At 38.4% G+C, this 19,301-nt stretch overlaps 1 protein-coding gene across 1 annotated transcript; it reads right to left on the reverse strand.

Moving 5' to 3' along the window:
• Window positions 1-13,895: 13,895 nt before the first annotated feature.
• On the reverse strand, window positions 13,896-17,259 carry LOC131779544 (uncharacterized). Its single transcript, XM_066161669.1, has 2 exons — window positions 16,992-17,259; window positions 13,896-14,827 (listed from the first exon to the last, which is right to left on the reverse strand). The coding sequence occupies exons 1-2, from the start codon at window positions 17,257-17,259 to the stop codon at window positions 13,896-13,898; spliced, it is 1,200 nt and encodes a 399-aa protein (XP_066017766.1).
• Window positions 17,260-19,301: the final 2,042 nt, after the last annotated feature.

Below are 19,301 nucleotides of genomic sequence, written 5' to 3' on the forward strand. Positions count from 1 at the left end.
AAGGCCAATTCTCAAAGTAATTTTACTTAACCTGTGTAATAATGTTGCTGCTGGATAGTAACTTTTATCTTCTTTTAAGGAAAAAAAAAAAGCTTTTAGTGAACTTCAATTTAACATTTATAAAGGAATTACACTCGTATAGGAATGCATTATTATCTGAGTGTATGAGTTTTGTACATGAAACAACATTTTAAATGAAATGTAGCCTGTTTATTAGAGAAAGTGTAAAGGCTAATTAAATTTATTAAAGAAAAATTTTGGTCAGGCCATAGTAAATTTTAGAAGGAATATGAATAAAAATAGAAAATGACAATTTTGAAAAATCAACTTCAAACCAAGGCTCATCACTGACAAGCGTCTCCCCTCTAAGATCAATGAAAAAATGACTGACTATTAAAGGAAATGAGCTGGAACTCGTTACTAGTGCTAAACTGCTAGGTCTCGAAATTGACTCTGAACTCTTATTTACTTCCCATGTAGAGAAACTTTGTAAAAAGTTGTCTCAGAGAATTGGCGTACTCAAAAAGATAAGAACTTGTCTGCCCATGAAACAAAGGCTGTTTTAGTATATCTGCAATACCTTATGTCAGTTCAATTTGGACTAGTTGTGATAAGGAGAATTTAGGCCGTGTTTTTAAGCTACAAAAAAAAGCAGCAAGGGTAATTTCCGACGCTAACAACCAGGCGTCTAGTGTTACGCGTTTTAATAGTCTACAGTGGATTCTTTTTTAGGAAGAAGTGAAAATAGTTAAATGTTGTGTGGCATACAAACGCATCAAGGGTGTATTTCCCTTATACACTGAAGACTACTTAAGACACAACAGTCAGCAACATAGTCGTGTGACTAGATATAGTAATACAAACTTTATTTGCCCAACATTTAATCGGCTGACCGAAGGCAGCAGGACGTTCGCAGTAACTACTTGTCAAATTTTGAACGGCTTAAGCCTATAATCACGCAGTAATCACTAGAATCCTTTAAGAATAAATATCGAAACATATTCGTCAAAGAGCAGCAGGAATTACACCATTTCATAGTTTAATCACATTTTGTATATATTTCTCTAGCGATATCATCAGCTTTTACACATATTTATATTGATAAAGAACTTCTATATTTCCTTAGTTTTATTTATTTTGTACTTTGAGTTTGTATATTCGGAAAATGTTGTTATAATTTCAATTATAGATAGAGGGCCGCAAGTTTAATAGTTTCTGTAATTATTCCGTGCTACCCTCTTAAAACAAAGTGTACTATTATCTTTGATTTTCCACCAAAGGAAAACTTTGGAAAACTTTGGCAAAGTCCTTACCGCAGTTTTTGGTAAGATCAGTGTTACTTAAATTGTATGTTTAAAAACTTTTTTCAAAGAAGGCATCGCAAAAGAGCTTTGTTACGCTTTAACAGAGACTCAGTCTAACTGTCATCTCGACCCTAGGCTCCCTCTTCCTCCCGTCCATTTATCCCTCCTTCCTTCATTCTTTCTCTCCCTCCCTCCTTCCCTCATTCCTTGCTACCTTGCTTGCTTCTTTCCCTCAATCCTCGCCACCTCCTTTCTTATTAGGCCTTTTTTATGCTCTTTTCCTTACTACTCATTTCCCTACTCTTTTCCATTAGCCCTCCTGTCGACAATATCGTAAATTCTTCCTAAGAAAAAATCATGATTTGGGGCTGTCCCATCCGGAACATGATTTAAACGTCAGCGATCAGTTTACCAATGGTGTGTACGTTCGTTATCTAAAGCACACCACCATTCATAGACGACGATATGAAAAGTTCTCTTCCTTATCCTTCTTGCAGATGTACACCTAAACGTTCTGGTCGAGAGCCCTGTTATAATAGAGCGTGGGGGCATAGTCATATTGAAAGTTAACAAATCCCAGGAGGGAGATTTACTATGGATGCATGGTGAAGAAATGGTGCAAGGGTCTGAACCGCACTACACCTATGCGAATTCCAGTAAAACTGAGCTGGAAATTTATGATGCAGGCCCAGAGCAGGCAGGAATTTACGAAGTTTTAATCAAAAAAGGCAAATGTGAGATACGTAAAGAAATCGAAGTGCGGATATTAGGTTTGCATTACTGTTCTTGTCTTTGGTCTAAGACGGTTTTAAAGGTTGTCTTTCTCGATATATGTTTTATCAATCATGCAGGTGGTTGGAAGAGTATCAGTTCTTGTGGGACAGGAGATAAAGTGGCCTGATTGGTCGAGTTTAGTTATTGGCCTTTGGATCACCTTAGTCGTGTGACTGGTTTATAACTTTAAAAATTTTACTCAATTTGTACTTCGGACTGGCCAACCATCGTCTCTTCAGTGTGGTGATCATACTACAATAGAATCCGCTTTCTAGTATCACTAAGACTTAATTTCACTGGACATCTCGAAAAATGGCAATGATACTACTTCACACAAAATCACATCCCAAATGAGCCATTGACAGAGGGTCTCAGTGGCCAGTGATGGCTTTTACGGCTAACGGTTAAATTTTTGCCCATTTTTATTTTTCTATTGGTTGAATTCATTCCGTTAAAGTTAACAGAAACAAATTTACGGTGAACTTTTTCCAAGATTAATAATGGTAATAGGACCGATTGGAGTCCAATTCGGTCTGTAATCATACGAGTGATTAACAAAATTGGACGACCGCGAAGTGGGGATCCTGTCAATCACTCGTATGATTACAGACGGTATTGGACGACAAGAAGTCCTGTTATCAATTTCCGAAAGCAACAAATACATTAAGGTCAAATATCTCAGGTGGAGACAATGTCTAAAGTAAAAAATTTCCCATTTTGGAAATTCCACAATGAGTAGTTGTTGCTATGGTTATTGTGATTAATTCTGTGATTGGTGGATTTGGCTAAGAGGACTTAGTATGACTGGCTACTTCAACTGTCCGCTTACGGTTGTCTTATTACGGCCAACTGTCCGATTACAGAATGATGAGTGAAAAATAAAGCAGCGAATGCACCAATCACTTTTCAGGAAATTTTCAATGGTTATGATTAATAGTTAAAAATTGAAAATTTTTACGCCTAACGGCTAACATTTTTTTGCCGTTTTACGACTAACAGTTAACCCATTGAGACCCTCTTGGTAGTATAAAAGCATGTACAATATTGAATATAAGTGAAACACTCGCTCCTTTCAATGACAAAAGTGAAAAATCCACGCGGAAATAAATGTCTAGGGCTACTCGTTTTAAATGTTTTAAAAATGTCATACTATCACTGCAGGAAAGTTCGTCGACATTTGGCCGATCAGCCGTTTTAACGACGCCTGTGTTGGTGATAAGGTTTCCTTTAAAAATGACATTATCGGCGATTTTTATGGCTTTAAACTTCTTTGGACACATGGCTCCAAACTCATTGTGCAGGAAAATGAAAATTATTCCCTGAATAAAAACAACACTGTGTTGGATGTACATAACATTTTACCTTCCCTCGCTGGAGACTACTACACCTACGTCGTTACAAAACAGGATCAGTCAGTTGAGGACATGTTTGATTTTTCTTCATTTCATCTGAGAGTTCACGGTAAGATTTGACTATATAGACATATTCCGCGCTTTTTTCTTAAACGCACCGCAGAAGGCTTTATGTCATGCTTATTGAATGACCTAGCGTCAGTCAAAGTAAATACTCTGTCATCTCCTCTCCAGGCATCTCTCTCACTCTTTCCCTCACTCTTTCTTGGATCTTTCTTGCAGATGTCGACTTGAAGACTCTCGTCGAGAGTCCCGTTGTGATGAAGCTTGGTAATAAAGCCACCTTGAAAGTCGAGAAATCAGAGTTGGGCACGTTGGTCTGGACACATGATGGAGAACTCGTTGATGGCAAGAACCCTCACTATACCTTTGTGAATTCAAATAAAACCGAGCTGGTAATAAATGCAACAAGTTTAAAGCAGGCGGGAATCTACGAAGTTTCACTTAAAGAGGGTGGATGTGAGATACGTATAAAAATTGAAGTGCAGATAAAAGGTTTGTATTTTTTAGCAATTTCTGCGATAAAAAAAATAAAAATTTGGTAACATTTTTATCCGAGAAATAAAGAAACCTAGTCATTGCAAGCTTGGCGTAATTAAAAGAGTGCTGCTTTCTCGATGGAAGCTGCACTCTTATAGGCGAGAAACAAACGTCCTCAGACTACCAATGACCAGAAAAATTGAGGTTACTTTTTTCCCTCTCAAATCACTTCAGCAAAAAACCCTAGGTCATAAATTTGGAGCTTTCATTAAAGAACAGTGTTACATTCGAGCAGAAGTCTTCAGATTATTTTCCGAAAAGTCTCTAAGGATACGTTAGGATCTGAGAGTCTGTGAATTTTCCGAAAATTAAAAATAATTTTGACGAAAATTATATGTGCCAGTAAAGCGTGCTTTACTGGCAAAAAAAACGAAAGAAAACAAAACAATACAATGGCAGAAAAACTTAATGGGGCACATCTCTCTTTTTCAGAACCAGTGAGGGTGAAAGACAAGTTTGTGAAAATTAAAAGAACTTTTCAAACTGTTCCGCATTGCATCTTTTTCTTTCTTTCTTTACTGTCGTTATTCATTGTGCTTTGTTGATTTCTCGCAAACGACCGTTTTGTTGACCATCAAACCAAAATCTTTGGCATCCGTAGATACAACAAGATATTACGGTGGCAAATTGTGATTAGCACAGATCAGAAAGTCAATTAGTTTTTCTCTTTAAAATTAATCAATCTAATTGGGTAAAAATCATCGAGGTAATGTATAGTTTTAAACATTCGTGCGTTTTTTTTTCCGGTTGTAGAAGATTCCAGTTTTTTGGGAGTCTTTCATGGAGATTCTACCGGCAAGTGGTACATTGTATCTGCTGCTCTTTTGGGACTGGTTCTGATACTCCTTGTGTCTATCGTTTGTTTATGCAGCAAGAGAAGGGCTGAAAAAGGGTTAGTTACGTTTTGATTTAGAGCGTCTTCTTTCACATTAATTTTTTTTCGTTTGTTTATTTTTAGTTTGTTTACGTTTTTCCTTTTTCTGTCAACACCTTTCATTAGGATAAAATGTAGATTCTAAACAGCATTTACAACGGATTATAACATATTTGTATCTTTTCAACCTTTTCCGACGATATGTTCAAATATAGTTGTTCAAAGGTAACTTTTTCCCCCTTTTCCGATTACATGTACTGATGAGGTTTACAGTCAAGTCGCCCGAGAGTCATTTCGCCCGAAGTCATGTAGCCCGAAACCTGAGTCATGTTACCCGAAATTTTAGTTATGTCGCCCCAAGAAACAAACTGTAAATAGGCAATAAAGTTGAGAAATTGTTATCCCTAAAGCGCTCTTTGTTTCCGACAACGCCATGAGGATTCCATGAGCGTTGTTCGCTCCTTTCAACAAAGAGAAACGTTGTTCGTATTTAACAACAAAATGAAGCGCTGTTCATTTGGTATGTAATCGTTTCTTACCCACTAACGTTTCGTGAGCTTGACAACTGACTTTATCTTGGTTTCTTACAATACCATGAAGGGAAGCGTTGTTCGTTGCTAATAAAAAATGCACGGGTGCGGCGTATCATACAAGTAAAGTTCGGTTGTGTCTTTTTGTAACTTTCTTAACAATAAAAGATGAAAAAACCTGGTAAACGAAAGTCGATTGTCGCGTTCGACAAGTCGGTCAAAGGTCAACGCTTCATTTTGTTGTTAGAAAGGAAAAACGCTTTTAGCATCGTTACTCAAACATATTTCAATACCGACCATACGATCAATTTCTGTGTAGTCAAAGTCTTCATGGTATTGTTAGAAACCAAGAAAGAGTTTCTCAAGCTTATGAAATGTGCGTGAGTAAGAAACGAGTAAATACCAACGAACAACGCTTCATTTTGTTGTTAGAAACGGACAACGCTTCCCTTTGTTGCTAGAGACGAACACGCTTTTAGAATCGTTCCTCAAGCGTACACCGAAATTCTAATGTTTTTAGTATTTGTTTCTTCGGGCGACGTGACTTTTTTTTCGGGCGACATAGCTAAAAATTTCAGGCAACCTGACTCACATTTTGGGCGACATGACTTCCGGCGAGATGACTCTCGGGCGACTTGACCGGTTACCGCTGATGATAGCCTTTTACCATCTTATCCGATTCAATATTCTTATGACAGCGTTTAGAAGTATCTCTTATACCTATCCTTATCAGCTCTGAGACGACTAAGAAAAATAAATACCGCCGTGACGTTGAAAGAGGAATATCCACCCAGCATGTTGTTTTGACGAAGCCTGTTTACACAGTCCAAAATGAAGTTATCTACGCATTCATTGTTAAAAGTCATCACAGTCACAACAATGAAACTGAATACTACAGCACCTAATTACTTCTGTTTCTTGTTCACCCCTTTTTTTTTTTTGGTTTTTTATATATGCTTTTCGTTATATTTACCTTAAGTTATCTCTATTTCTTTCTGAAGCACTATTAAACGACTATTATTGAGGAAATCTCTCTCTGATTCTTTCCCTCGCTTCCCTGTCTCGCTATCGCAGGCTTACGTGTTCTGTTCTGTATGTTTTGGATGTACTTAGTGTTTACCTCGGGAATGACATTCCTGAAACATGAGGCTTAGTCCTTAAAGGAGAGGTATCCTTCAGAAACCATATTTTGGTTATCTCAGCCATTAGGAGGGATGTGAAAGAATTTACCACTTAGTGAGTGTAACCTGACCGCCCAGATATGTCTTTGAATGTGATGGATATTTGACCATGGACAGCACCATTTCTTTGGCCTTGACCCGGACAAAGGGTTTCTGGATAATGAGGGAGGGGGGGGGGGGGTTAGAGGGAGGGCAAGAATCATTTTTCTGAGGAAGAAGACATTCACAATAGGAGAACCTCATAAATGATGGTTCATGTAGAGAGAGGAATTAGATGAGTCATGGTGTTCAGAATCTTGCAAGGTAATATCCCTCTATGCGACTCACACCTGATATCCAAATTGTGGAAAGCGTGTTGCTGGCTCACTGCATTTTTTTACCACCCCTTCTTAGGGATGATGGAAATTTAGAGGATGAAAAAAAGTAAGCTTTGATTAACTTTTGTCCACAAAGTTATAAATTTTACAAATAGTTAAAGCATGTAACATTACGAAAACTGTCGGCAGACTGTCGACCGACTGTCGGCCGGTCGACCAACAGTTGGCCGACGGACGGCCGACAGTCGGCCGACAGTTTTCGTAATGTTGCAGACTTAAGTGTCGGCCGATAGTTGGCCAGTCGGCCGTCTGTTGGTAACCTGTCGGCAATGTGTCGGTAAGTCGTGTGCTGAAATGATCGCAAACAGTTACTTATTTATCGCTTCAACAACTTATAATGACACCATTACAAAATAATTAGTCAGGGAAACGGAAAATTTGTGGCATATACACCATGTTTGAAATGCCGTGTCCATAATAAGGTAACAGGATTGGGGAAGGTGTATGTGGGAATAAGTTCTCTTGTCTGTATCATTAATCTGCTAGTTGCTCATGTTGGCAATGTTTTGATGAGGTTGGGCTGTCAGGGTGAAGGAACTAAGGATTTTAGTTGGCAGTGACTTTATTCAATCCTGGAAACTATCATTGGGAAAGCCATACTTGTGCGTGGTAACTCATTCTTATTCTGGTGAACTAGTTTTAAGAAGGATACAATATTTTATTGTATAAATTTGATGCATAGGCTGCGCAAAAAACTTTAATTTGACTTTAATTTTATAGCCAATACCAATCCCTACACATAATAAAATGTAAGGAGGATCAGAGGAAAAAAAAATGTGCCACACATCTGCAAGATTTCATGTGATTATTTTAATTACGTGAATTTTAACTGATACTAAGAGATCTAAGAATATTCAAAAGAGAAGAAAATTTGGTTGAAAAATTAAAATTCAGCATAGTCCAGACAAACAAGATTCTTAGAAAAAGAAATGTGTACTGATGAAAAAGCTAAGCAAACTTTTTTAGAACACCTGCCTGTACCTTTATGGCACGTGGTAAAGTCGTAATCCTGGGTTTATATGTTGAAAATACATGCAGATTTCCTCTAGACCTGTAGTTCAGGCTTGTGATGACTTTGAAAATTTAATACATACCTCAAAAGGAGAACAAATAAATTTCAAGTTTCTATTTATTCAGTTCACATGTTGGTTAGTGAAGTAAAATTGAATCAAACATTTATATGACAACAGGTTCAATAAATTTTCACAACTAATTTTTAAGGTTAGCCTACTGGAACAATCACCTTTATTTACAAATTAGACCAGGTTTGTACTGATGATGCCCAAAAGGACTATCTGTGGTAAGAGTGCAGGCTTTCCTTTCTTTATTTAAAGAAATACTGAGGTTATCATCTTTCCACAAGCTCAGTGGAAATTGAGATTGAATAAGACTGTTAGTGACTATGTTATTTGGATAAATATCCAACAGAGGATAAAAAGTATGATATGGTCTGCACAACTCTTTAATTCTAATTTTTTAAACTATTAAGCTAAGGCATTTATATTCTTGCTTTGTACATTATGTGGACACCAATTAATTTAACTTTCATGCGTCAAAATACAAAAAATGCTCTCTTCATCTAATGTGCCCTAAACATAACAGGGGAGGAGGCAGGTCAAAGTAAAAACATGAATTAAAACAGGAGGGCCCCCATTTAAATTTCAGTCCTAATTAAAGGAGGATCCTTGCTTTTCCAGATTCCCACCCTTTGAAACTCACATATCTTGTGACCATTTCCAGATATCAATGTTTAGTTTGGGTATGAACATTGGTAACAAACACCATGCATTGATGAAAGCTTGAGCAAGAGTATTTAATGCAGTCTGGATAATAATATTATGTGTTACAATATGGTAAGTTACACAGCAAAATTATGTAATCACACAATTCCAAACAAAGGAAGTCAGGTTATTGACTCACCTGCCTCAACTTTTGAGGGCTTCAGAGAAATAGATATGGTAAACAGTTACAATTAATACAACGTTGAAAGTTTGAAAGCTAAAAGATATACATTACAATCATCTGACCCTATGCATCCTAGCAAAAAAAAGGTCAATTACCACCATAACTTCTCCCAATACTTCTACTACTGACACATTAATGCATTTTTCTAAAGTTATCTCATAGCATATGACTGTATAGGTCATGTGGAAGGCTTCTGCATGGGAACTGACATTTCAATTACCCCAGCAAACTTTAATCATCAGAATTGCAAGCCGAAGTGTACTTACCAAATAATCATGTTCCAAATTAGTCACCTGATTTTTGCAGTGGAGTTCACTCTTTTTTGAGGCTATCTTCAGCTTGATCATCCTGTTACATGTGAAAACATCAAATGTTACATATTCAAATAATTACCTAAATGAAAATTTATAACTTTTTTAATAACCTGCTTCCTTTAACCCTTTAACTCCCATGTATGACCGAGACAGAATTTCTCCTAGCTTACAATATCAATACAATATCAAGCAGACAAGTGATGAGAATAAATACAGATATTAATTAGGGAATTATTAGTTGATCCAAGACCAGATTCTCAAAACTAACATGGCAAGAATCAAGTCCACACTAGTAATTTGACACATTGCAGGCAAACCATACAACTGATTAACTTTTATTTGAATAAAAAACATGAACGGAAATAGAGGAAATTACATAGCACAATCCAAGTTTCCCTTCTTAAGTATTCTGTGATGTTTCTTCTATCGTTTGGTAAACTCAATTTACCTAATTTTACTGTCTTCTGTTCATTTGCTTGTTTGCTTTCATAACAACATTCACTATTGTTTCCAACAAAAGCAAGGAACATATAAAATGTGTACAGTTTTTAACACTTTAATCCCTGAGAGTAACTAGCATCTAATTTCTCTTTTCAATATCATTCCTGAATCAAGCATATGGTAATCAACTTGAATACCATAGCTATTACTGACTGTTTGCTGAAAACAAGCATTTTCAAAGTTACCTTGAACCCATAACTGCAGTGGTGTCAGATTGTGTTCAGTACTTAGAGGGAGTCTGATCCAAGCAGCCAACCACTCATGAAACTTGTCATTTATGACTTTTTGGAGACAGAAGTGTAAACTCTATAAATCACTTTCACTCATTGAATCGAGAATTCTCCTGTCTTCCATGACCGTAAAGAGACTCTTGAAAAGTTCCGGAACATCAGTGTACACATTTCTCCACAAACGCTCTTTCCATTGGTTATGAACACATCTGCCAACAAGTGCTGAACCTCGACCAGTTCCTCGTCTGTGAATCATGTATTGTACTACATCAATATTCTCACCTCCTCGATTACTCCGAATACGTGAGGGTAGTCCCCACTGAGCTACTGCATCTCGAAAGCAACTTAACACAGTTGACGCTTTGATATTTGTGTTACACGAGAGATAGACTGGAATTCTGCTGAATCCGTCGATGTAACCGTGAACCACAAAGCGCCATCTGATAAGTTTGTGAATACCATCTAAATGCCATAAGGTTAGAGAAGAGATACCGAATAAACACGCCGATGAATAGCTCTACATCTGCGCTCAGCTATGCTCACTGGGTCGACTCTTTGCAAGGACTGTCTCAGTCGTTGCCTGGGTACCCTTATATTACGAGATGTAAGATACCCAGCCAAATTCTTTGATCCGCAGTTGGGATGAAAGGTCTTGATGAATCTAACTTCATTGTCTAATTCTTCATCAGCGATGAGGCTCAATGAACTTTCCGACATATTAGAGTAACTAATGAACTTAAACAATGGACGTTTTCAGGGCGACGGCGACTTAGACCGGAAGTTAAGTCATGATCCGTGCATTACTGCGCATGATTTAGCCAACTTCCCAGCCGTCGCAGGGACGTCGGCGACGTGAAGAGCGGGTGTTTGCCGTTGTGGTGAAAACGTGAGTGTTAGTTTTCTGTTTTGGTCATTTTTGTGACCTCTAACAAATGCTATTTTTCGAAATCTTGCTTTTGATTTCATTGTTAATATACAGGATACTTTTTAGCTCGATTTACCTGTTCTTTTTTGCCTTAAATTCGTCCTAACTTGTGAGTTACTCTTCTTCCTAGCTAAACGCATATAATGGCCAAATCAACAAGCACAAAATCGTAAGTGAGAATAGCAATTGAATCTGTCTGTAGATTTGTACAAAAATATTCAACCAGGGTGTACTTTGAACTCATTTCTTTGACCATTTCTTTTTATTTTCAGCGGGAAAACAGTAGTTTACAGCGAATTGCAATAGTTCACTTCTCTACTAATACTGAAAGGTTTAGCTATAGATATAAACATTTAAACATGTTACAACTGCTTGGTCTCCCTAATTTCATGAGAATGTTATTTTAATGCAATTCAGTGAAAGGTTCATTTTTAAAAACCTTTGGAAAGCGAGTTATATTCTTGAGAAATCAGTGCCTCCAATAAACTTAACTTTTCTTTAAACGGACATTTATGATTTGAGGGAGCTTTCCGAAGTACACAGCTGGATATTGAATTGTCTTTTTGTGACAAATGTTTTTTTTTACGGTCGAACCAGGCCAAGACTCCATGAATGGATCGATTATTTATATTGAACTTTCTAGCTTTCTTTAGTCAGATTTCGAAATTCAGTATTCATGCATGCGTAGTAAATAATGAATTTATATGTCAAATTAAGAATTAAGAATTCGATATTACTGCATCTGTTGGAACTTTCTCCATTCAAAAGTTTGAAAGATTTTCCAAGCTAACGAAATTCTAAGATGCTGTTGTTTCTAAAATTCATTGCTAATTACGCATGCAGGAATGCTGAATTTTAATTCTTACAACACAAAAATATGCAAATGATCTAGCCCTAAATGGTTGCTATGGGTTTATTCTTGTCCTGGTTCAACTGAAAAATAGCTTTTCATGTCTGGTGTTGGAACTTTTACAATAATTGTTGTAAAGTAAAATTTGTATGTTTCATGGACAACCAAACAATCACACCAGAATTTCAAATTAGCCTGTTTCTGTTCTCTGTTGCATGTGCAGCTATCAATCACAAATAAACAAAACAAACAATTCGAAAAGGACCTCTTGTTGCAGCGTTTAGATCACCCCTGATGAAGGCACTAGACAGGAGTGTCGAAACGTTGGGTCTATGAACTGTAACTTCTTCGGTTACATTCATTAAATCTGCAAACCAGTGTAGCTTCAAACTATGTCAAAACAAACAATCTTTTTTTGTCTAAATGTTACCTAGAATCTTTTTCAGTACAAGAAGGACACTCCAGAAAGGGGACAATTATGGGATTCTATTGCTGGTAATTTAAATGCAATGGATTACCCAAAGTTTAAAGTTGCAAAACGGTTATGTCACGATCGTTGGACACTGTTATGCACAAAGTATAAAGGAAGGATGTCAGAAGAAATCCAAGTAACTGGAATAGATGCTGAGGTTGGAGAACTTGATGAGATCATTGAATATCTTATTGGAAAAGAAGATCATGCTATTGACAGTGATAAAGAAGGAAAGAAGAAAGCTGAAGCTGATAAAAAGGCAGCAGAAGAAATATGGATTAAGGCTATGGAACGGTTTGGAAACACCAGTAAAAGAGGTGGAGAGGATGGAGAGGAAGGAGCCAAAAAGAAAAAAAGGAGAAGTGCCAGTGATGCAGTAGAATTTCTCAGAGAAAAAGCAAAGTTAGAACATTCTCTGAGAGAGGAAGAGCTACAGTGAAGGAAAGATCAACAAATAGTGATCTTTTGTTCTTACATTTGCTCCAAACTTGTAAGATCAAGCAGTTCTTTTTATATACTGCCGTATATAGGCAAATGACTTTTCGTTAAATTTTAGCCATGTCCTTAAAAAAAAACTGCATCAGGTCATTCAAATCAATGCTACCCCTATTTTTGCGGACAGTGTTAAAGTAGTATTGTTCAATGGCACTTACCCACATAAAACGAGAAATTCATCGTCGGAAAGTAAATTTTCAGCATAACACGGCAGTGTTAATTCTCTCGTTTCTTTAAAAGAAGTCATTTTTTCCTTTGGAAGGCCACGCCGTCGCTGTCTGAATTTCATTTATGCTAAATTCCCGAAAAGAAACACAATCGTTGGCAAGCCCCGTATTAGTCTGGGAGCAAATGTGGTCCCGTGTGAAGTTCGTGCTGAAAGCAAGCACCTAGTGTAAAAGTGTTCATTAGGACCTACTAAACATGAAAAGTTTTGGTGCCGGCTTTGCAACTTGCTCAGACGGCTTTTAAGGGGGGTTAAATTCTGATCCATGAAATCTAGCATGGAAACGAGGCTAAAATACATAATTCCTCATAACTTTGTTAATAACAGACGAAAATACACCAGACTTGCTCACATGATTGGGCATGATCCTCCCTGTTGGTTTATGTTAATTAACATAGGTCACGTGATCTTACGCATGAAAGCGAGGCTGAAACATAACTTACTATAAATTTGTTAAAAAAAATCCTTATCATGCCAAACTTGCTCACCCTAGTCAGTTAGACATCTTGCATCGATTGGTGCCACTTTGTAGTGTCACGTGACCCCATACATGGAAACGAGGCTGGATATATCTGGTAGCATCGTGTAGGATGGCATTTGTCCTGCCAAATGTATTAACAACTACTAGGCAGATACATATCTGGTTATCCGATTTCAGATATAAAAACTTCAACTAATCATTGTCCTATGGCCCATAGCACAGGGACAAGACGGATAAAGCAAATACTGCGGAGGCTCCATTTGAGAATTTGTCTTGTACACATAATCAGTAATTTTGCCAACTTATGATACTGGTTCCATGTATTCATTTTCGCATGTATATTGGAACAAGGGCAGAAAATGAAAATAGCGACCACTGCTGTTTTATATATACAGTCATGAAAGTCTTACTGAATATCTATATACATTGTTCTGTTGTCCATTCCTATGGAATTTCCTGTTCGACTTCGTCTTCATTATACTCATCATCACTTTCAGCATACTCGTTCTGGCAATCTTCAGAGCACAGACAGAGATCAGTACAGACAAGTCCGGCTTTTTGACACTGACAACGGTTGTTAGAGCAACGGGACTTGGCGCACTTGCATCGGACAAGCTGTATAATTGCCTCTGGAGCTGGTGGAAGATTTTTCATGACTGGTACCCACTTTCCATCTTCATCTTGCCATCCATAGCCTTCTGGTGAGGGCAACACCGGGTTTGCTACTTGATCGTTGTTCCAAACAAGAAGCTGGTAGTGCGCTCTCAGTATGGCTTGATGGAGAGCAGCTTGTGTGGGCGGCAACCTCTCAGACTCAGCTTGATTTTTCTTGAAGAGGGACCATCTTAGGGCTTTGACAGTTTTGATGTCTGTCTTTGGTTGGTACATCCGACAAACCAGCTGTTCCACTCCACTTCTTGTGCCGTCATCTGGCTGTTCCCCACAACCGAGGTTAGCAAGAGCTTGCAAGATAGGAGTGCTGGTGTTATCAAACTCATCCCAACAAATGGCTTTTCCCTTTCCAGAGAAACTCCCAGTAACATCTGCTCCGGTCAACGCATGAAATGCTGGCAGTGCAGCCGTCTTAGTGGGCCCAAGGGCGTCTGCGATTGACTTCAAGTTGATAACTCTGCGACTACTGCCGGTTCCAGTAACAAAGCAAGGGTTGGAGCACAAATCTGGATACCGTCGGAGAGCCAAAACAAGAACATCAGTGTCAGGAGAATATATAGATAGTTGGGTAGCACCTTGAGCAGAGGCATCCAGAGCCGGTAAAATAATCTTCGTGTCGGCATCTTCTTGTGTACTTCGTAAATGCCTGACGTCTCTGTGCGTTGCCTCACATTCCGTTCCCCATGCCACAACGACTTGTCTCCCTTTGCGAAATAGGATTGTAGAAATCGCTCATAATAAAGTCATATAAGGCACACGAAATACATTATCATTGCAGCTTTTTAGCTTTTATTTTTTTCATTCAAATGCTATACATACAGCATTAATATGTATTACAATGAGTCAGCGTTATTGTCCTGGATGATGTGTTCACCTTTGGCGTGTTTTGCAATCCAGCCTCATTTCCATGTATGGGGTCACGTGACACTACAAAGTGGCACCAATCGATGCAAGATGTCTAACTGACTAAGGTGAGCAAGTTTGGCATGATAAGGATTTTTTTTGACAAATTTATAGTAAATTATGTGTTTCAGCCTCGCTTTCATGCGTAAGGTCACGTGACCTATGTAAATTAGCATAAACCAACAGGGAGGATCATGCCCAATCATGTGAGCAAGTCTGGTGTATTTTTGTCTGTTATTAACAAAGGTATGAGGAATTATGTGTTTTAGCCTCGTTTTCACGCTGGATTTCATGGGTCAGAATTTAACCCCCCCCCTTAAAAGCCGTCTGAGCAAGTGGCAAAGCTGGCACCAAAACTTTTCATGTTTAGTAGGACCTAATGAACATTTTTACACTAGGTGCTTGCTTTCAGCACGAACTTCACACGGGACCTTATTTTATGACATTTGCTCCCAGACTGTATCCAAGATTTTAGGGCTCAGCACACTTGTTATTGAGCAAGGCTTAAAACAGCGAAAGGGGTGTTCTTCGATACATTTCTTTAATCCTGTATGAAAACTCTTAGAATTTTAATTTTATTATGAACCAATTCATCAATAAATTAAACTTTCTTCATGTTGAAGTTTATCAAAATGAAATATCACGACGCTTACCTACTGTATTATTCAGTGTGATTTTTTGTTACTGTCGTTTTTACCGTGATTGAAAACTTTTCTGCGAATTGAAGTCAGATATGAAATAAAATTGAGAATAGCTCAAGTATGCACTTTTTTTATGTTTGAAATTTTTTATCAACGCCGATGAAAACTAAGACAAGAAAGTCATGCTCTCGCTTCGAAATAAAATGACAGTCAACTTGACTTCGGCACGGCTTTCTAAATCGACTAATTTGATTCAGTCTTGAACGACTTCATTCGTTAAAAAAAATTAAAATAAACAAAAACAAAAAAAACAAAAACAAAAAAAAAACGGTAACGAAGTCTAACCGTTTCGTTGGGACTAGTTTGAGTTAATTTCATTCTTTCACGGATAAATAGGAACTCATCGTAAACAACTCCATCATTGGGTCGCTTGGTTCCTACGTGGTTTCGCCATAACTCCTGATAATTCCGTTCAAAATGCATTTCAATTATAAGAAGGTGGTGCTCAAAAGAGATGTCCTGTCATAATTGAGAAGAATATTCAGTAAACAAGGGGAAAAACGACGACGATTTCCAAACTATCCTTTACAGAATTATGAAGAAAAACGAGTAGTGCTGAAATCTAGTAGCACGAAACGAATGACAGCGACACAAATCATAGAAAAAAAAGAACTATGTAGTAGGCTTAAAAATTTGATAGATGAATCAGCAGACTCGAGACTAAACTGGAATGGAAAAAAACTGGAAAATTTCAAAGTTTAATCGCCATGTGGATTCATATTAACAACTTACGTGCCGTATCTATAACTATCCTCTGTTGGCGCTTGTTACATAACTCTCAAAGAGGATAATTTCGTTGTCCTTAGAGTGGTCTCTGAAACCGAAAATTCAAAGGTAATGGTGATCTTTAACAAGCCGAGGTGAGGATTCTCGTTGCAACGACTGCTAAATCACATTTCAACACAACGCGTCGACGTTCTCGATACAGTTTCTTATCGACATGATGTTCTGAAATGATGTTCCCGTCCTCTTGCTTTAGCCTCAACAGGAAAACCAGCGAAATGGCGTCCTGAACTTGATAGGGAGAACGGCAACGCTAACAACGGAAGTCGAAATAGAGTCGTGTCCAGATTATCCGCGCGCTTTCCCGTTCTGAAGTGACGTTCCCGTCCTCTTGCTAAACCACTATATTCAACGAGGCGGTGTTCGATGGTTCTCGTTGATACCTGAAGTAACTCGGCAATTTGTGGAACTGTAAACCTCAGGCCAATCAGTGACTGTAGCTGATCTTGCGTAATGTCATATGATGTGCGACCTCATATACTAGTGTTGACTCTAAGAGTTCTCGTTGACGTTCGGCTTGAGTTTTTCAGAATGTTTCTTAATGCGGAAATGTTTCGATACACATCATATGGCAATCTCATCAGAGAATCCAAACAATTAACAGCGTTTAAGATTTGATATATGTTCCCTAGTGCTCCATCGATATCCAACGTTTCAACGGGGTTTGTTAAACTACAAGAGACATTTTCAATTTTCAATTTAACGGCCATTGACAGCATCCTCGCCGCATTCACAAGGTCGTCCGCCATGCTGACGGAAGAGTGAGAGGAACGCGGCAAATGACTAGTTAGCAGGTTTTGCTCCGTAAACAGGGCTGGGTTAGTCTCCGAACTGCTGCATCATATTTTTTCAGTAAAGAGCACCATTTACCAAAATTGACTCGAGCCAGCATTTACAAAAGTAAAGAAATTATTAAAGAAGATTCTTAGCACCAATTAGGGAAAAATAGCCACAAATTACATAAAATAGGGGCAGCATTTACGCAACGATAGGCACCGTTTATGAAAACAACTGTCACCATTTTAAAAAACAGAGGCAGCATTTACAATATTATAGGGACCATTTATAAAATCGAGGCACCATTTAAAAAAAACGTAGGCAGAAATGTAAGCACCATTTACGAAAATGCAAGCACCATTTACGAAAAAACAGAAGGGCTGAATTTTGGCGGGAATGGCACCTCATATCGCCTGCGCATTACCTTCTCCCTAGATCCCTCGCTCCTCCATTAATGGCTGAGATAGTGCCCGTGGTACAGTTGGTCGCGCATGCTAAAAGTAGCACCTTGTACGGTCGGTCGTACGGTCATACGTCCAATTTTTTTCGGCTTGATGGGTTACTACTTTTTCGTACTATTTTGCGCGCTTCGAACTCCGCTCTAAATTTTTGTAATTAGTCAATTCTTCGTTTGTCTCGTTTCTTATGTGTCCCAACATATCTGTAACACTAACTGTGTGGTTGAGGTTCTAAAGACGAAAACAGGGTGCTTTTCTCATTTAAAAGTAGGATAAGTGATTGTTTGTATCTTTGCGTTAACGTATTGCTATGCATACAATTTTAACGTACCATAACTGCTTTCTGACACCTAATGACTTCTTGGGTAATTGTAATTTTAATGATACTTTCTAAAAAATCACAACGATTACATGACGAATTAAAAGATAAAATAATCTAGTAGTCGCTGTCATAGTCAGTGTCGCTCCCGTCACTGGACTTCTCTGTCTCCGTGAATACTTGATTCAGAGGTGGGACAGTTGGCCCCATAAGTGAATCGTGGCCTGGTGTAATACCACTGTAATGGGTTCCGTGCCCATAATGACCCAAAGTGGGGGACGGGATACGATTTTTTATGTTCGCGCACGTATTGTTGATGGTTAAGTCGTCCGCCTACGCTGAATATGTTTGGTCAACGGATGCATAGATGACCTCGCTACCAGCTGCCTGGGTGGTGGTTTTTCAACCACATAATGTCTTTCAACATGCTCCCAAAGTTTTTCTTTTTTAACGTCCTCATGTCTTTCATTTTTGTTGGGGCTAAAAAAGATGGGTGCAATGAATGAATTTAAACGTAAGCATAACATTTTACCAGAAGGGGAAAAAGTATATAGTAGCTTAGTGCTCAGACATTGACTCTTTAAGGGCCTGTTTACATGAAGGTGGGGGACCCCAGGTAGGTGAGGTAACCCGCCTAGCCGTGGTCGAAAAATAAAGCGCGTTTACATATAATCTTACAACCCCGGGGTGCTGGAGTGAGGTTTTTTTAGGTTTCTGTTGCACTTGCAATTAAGGAGTTTGAGCAGAGGCGTCCCAAGCTCACATCTCGAGAAAGACGAAAGATTAATTCTCGGACACATATGTATTTATTCATGAAAGCGTCACGCGTTATTACGCGGTGTTTGGTTTCGCGAGGAACCGTTGACTTAATGCGTTGATTTATAACGCTAAATATTCCGAAATGTGAACATTTTACACTCCTTGGGTGTCCGTTGCGGTTTCTGGTGATTTCTGCCATGAGACGGCTAGGAAATGTACAAAGTTTTAAAACATACATGCTTCGCTTTTGAGCTTTTTGCCATGAACGCGACCCCGGCTAGACGGGTTACTCCACCTTGACACGTTTACATGGCAAATTGACTCCCCGGCTGACAGGGTTACCCTACCTATCATGTAAACGTGATCAAAATAAAATAAGAAATTATATGAACAAGCGGGTTACCCCGCCAAGACGGGTTACCTCACCTACCTGGCGTCCCCCACCTCCATGTAAACAGGCCTTAAAGATCGAAAACCG

Source organism: Pocillopora verrucosa, chromosome 1 (genome assembly GCF_036669915.1).
Source record: "Pocillopora verrucosa isolate sample1 chromosome 1, ASM3666991v2, whole genome shotgun sequence".
NCBI classification, from domain to species: Eukaryota; Metazoa; Cnidaria; class Anthozoa; order Scleractinia; family Pocilloporidae; genus Pocillopora; species Pocillopora verrucosa.